General features: G+C 33.7%; 1 protein-coding gene across 1 annotated transcript in view; it reads right to left on the bottom strand.

The window, feature by feature from the left end:
* Nucleotides 1-532: 532 nt before the first annotated feature.
* Nucleotides 533-3,349, bottom strand: part of LOC104529208 (serine/threonine-protein kinase ULK4) — a gene marked incomplete at both ends in the record, with an annotated part of 12,631 nt that continues 9,814 nt past the window's right edge. Inside the window, one exon of the mRNA XM_010173446.1 lies at nt 533-718. Within this exon, the coding sequence (XP_010171748.1) occupies nt 533-718 (186 nt within the window). The remainder of the gene's footprint in view (nt 719-3,349) is intronic.

The raw sequence follows: 3,349 nt of genomic DNA, 5'->3' as shown, positions 1-3,349 counted from the left end.
AATAACATCACCAGACTAAGTCCCTGCACGATTCTCAGATTGGCATTCTACATTACAACCACTCCAGCAGAAGTGGTCCCTATTGCTCAGTGAGAATGAGGAGTCAACAGTCTATGCACAAACCTATTTCAAGTACAAAATGGCATTTTTTTGTACCATACTGTGTTTCTGAAGAGCTATTTAATGCTACAAGGTTAGTTCTTTCAGAAGGCATTCAGAAAATTGTTCCAATGCTTCATAAAGCTGAAGTACTAAACAACTATATAAATAATATGAGTTATTTAAATAGCTGAACAGTTAACTGAAATAGAAGAAACCTAACAACCATTTTGTAAGAGATGCTAAGTGTAGAAGGCTATCTTCTCCAGAGAAGTTAACTGTAATTTAAAGACATGAAGTTTAAATTCACATATTTGGTTTTCAAAATTTTTTTATACTCTTTTTAACTTCAGGAGGAAAAAAATAGCCAAAAATTTATCCAATTATATAAAAGAAACACATAGACTTTAAAAATGTTTAGAAGGTGACTCACCAATCTCTTTATAATTCTCAACAAAAGCTTCAGTTGTCGTGTATCTTTTTTTGACTTCAGTACTTCAGCAAAGCTGTCCATGTTTTCTGGAGACATATTCTCCTGACTGTTCCCTCCATAAAGCTGAACCAGCAATGATAAGCACTGTAAGGCACTCTCAAATATTTCAGTATCTTCACTGGGAAGCTAAAAAAAATGAACAAACAAAAATCAACTTCCAATTTCAGAAAAATCATGTGTCACTGAGGATTTCAAAGAGTATTAACATATGCATTATGCCAGGAAAGAATAATTTATAGTTGAATGACTCAAAATTCCATTAAACTAAGCTTAATAAAGTGATGAAAATAAAATTAAAATATATCTGTTCTTAAGTAGCAGTATAACAATATCTCTACTATGATTCCATCAAATAGCCTACCTATAGTGACATCAAAAAAGCATTGAAAATGTTACCCCCAACTCTGTTATTTTCAGACAACGTATTTTGCTTTAAATAGAAGTAGTAATAGCAGAAAGTATCATTATAGCCATTATGTCTAATCTTCTACATAATGTACACCATAAAACTTAATTTCATTATTTTTAAACCAAGACTATGGTTTCTGGTTGAGGTAGACTACAGGCTATCTAGATATTTAATGGATTTCAAGCAGGCACGTTAGGAGGTATGTTTTGTAGATTTCAAATATTTTCTTGAATTACAGCTTTCCTGCACTCTTTTGAAAAGGAGACACTGGAGTAGGCCCTAGTAATGGGATAGAACAACTCTTTCCTAAGAAGCAAAATTATGGAAAAGATTTGGAGGTACGGCTAATAATCACCTTTAAATGAACTTCTGGTAGTACAACACTGCTATCAAAATGATTTCTATCTTTCTTGAAAGTACAATCTGGAAATAATGAGTAAAGGTATGATACTATACTTGTATTTGGCACTGTTGCAACAACAACAGGAACACAACACTGAGTTCTAGTGCACACAGCTCAGGAAAGCTAGTGAAAAAATCATAGAGGTTTCTTGGGAATGGGCAAGACGATGACAGATTGGAAAACATAACAGCAAAAGACTGAGGGAATTCAACGTCTATAGCTTATCACAGGGAGGGTTAAAGGGCACTTGATCATATTCTTTTGATTACATGTGAGTAAATGCAGGCTGAGGATAGGTTAACTCCTTTACCTGAAAAAGGAATGGTAAGAGATGATGGCTCAAAACTTTATCTAAAGCAATTCAGATTAGAAGGAAGATAATACTTTGATTTCCTTTTTTCTTTCTTTCTTTAATAAAAGCAATTAACCGCTGAAATAACTTCCTTAGAACTAAGACAGATATAAATTGCCTGCAATGGAGAATATCAGATTTTTTTTTTTCTAAAAACAAAACACAAAACAAAACAAAAAACCCCCAACCCCAAACTCTTTACTCTAATGAGGAATTAATTTAGGGAAGTCCTATGCCTTGTTTTATATAAGATCCTAGACTGAATGATTACAATAGCATTTTCTGGCCTTACAGTCTATGAACTGAACAAAATGTACCAGTGGTGGTCTTAACCAATAAGGTATAGAAGTGTAAAAACACCTCATCATTCTACTCAGTTTTTTAATTCCAAAAATACTACTTAAATACAAAGCAGCTACATTAAAGTACAGTTAACAGACTATCCTTACCGACAATAAAAAGGAAACAATTTATATAATCTGTTCAACCATTTATAGAATATGCCCAATCATTTCAATAACGATTACTTATTTGATCTGCAGGATAAACTTCCCAAGTTTTTTCATTTTAAGGAAAAGCCATACAGTTACTTTAAAGTAATCTGGGAACATATCATCAAACATACACTCCTTAAATATTCAAGAAGCAATTCCCCAGGTATCTGCATGCAAATACAATCTTGTTTTCCATTAGCTTCATAGAGCTGTCTGTTTAAAACATACTGAACTGAGATGTAAGTTCTGAATACATAGCCCCAAGACATATCACATTCTATTTGACCTAATACAATGCAAGTGACAGGAACACAGCAGCTATTTCTTCCACAGTTTTGCTCTATGGTTTTTCTTCATTCCAATCTAAATGCCACTTATTTGATTGTTTCCTTTCCAACATTCAGAATTATCTAACAACATAATCAATATAAATAGCATGGCTAAAAAGGAGGAAAAGCTACAAATATTAACAAGCTTTATAGCTCCACTTATATCATCAATCCTTATGAAATAAAAAAACAAATCTCCGTTGATCTCGCTGTGGGCTTTGAGCTGACTTGTAATTCCTTCACTGAAAAAAGATGCTATTAGATAAAGGAAGTAAAAAACCTACTTGAATGTAATTCTCTTATCCCTTTTTAAAAGCAGCACGCTAACTCACAGTTTGTTAACAGTGTAAACAGGTGTATCAACCACTCCCTGAAGAAAATCACAGTACAAGAACTATAGTCAATTTTCAAATGTTTGTTTACTAACCAATAATAATAATAATTAAAAAAATCAGTGAACATTTGGACAGATAAGTCCTTGTCCTGGTATTGCAGTGCAGGCTCGTTTCCCGGACTCCATAAGCACAAAATCCCATGTGTAATCAGTAATCACAACAGCCATTTTTGGAAGCGAGACTGTTCCTAAGGTCTTTTCTGAGATATTCACTAAACATCAAACAGAGGAGTGGAAAGGTGTTAGTGTCTGCAGGACTGTCCCAACAATAATCTTGCACAAAGAAACATATAAAGCATCGTGTCCTTTGTAGTTCTTCCTGAGTCCAGGAGGGTACACTGATTTCCAAGGAGGCAAATGAGCAAGTCCAACCAGT

This window comes from Antrostomus carolinensis, unplaced genomic scaffold (assembly GCF_000700745.2).
Source record: "Antrostomus carolinensis isolate BGI_N321 unplaced genomic scaffold, ASM70074v2 scaffold9330, whole genome shotgun sequence".
Taxonomy (NCBI): domain Eukaryota; kingdom Metazoa; phylum Chordata; class Aves; order Caprimulgiformes; family Caprimulgidae; genus Antrostomus; species Antrostomus carolinensis.
The sequence above is the reverse complement of the archived record's forward strand: the minus strand, read 5'-3'. Positions and strand labels throughout refer to the sequence as shown.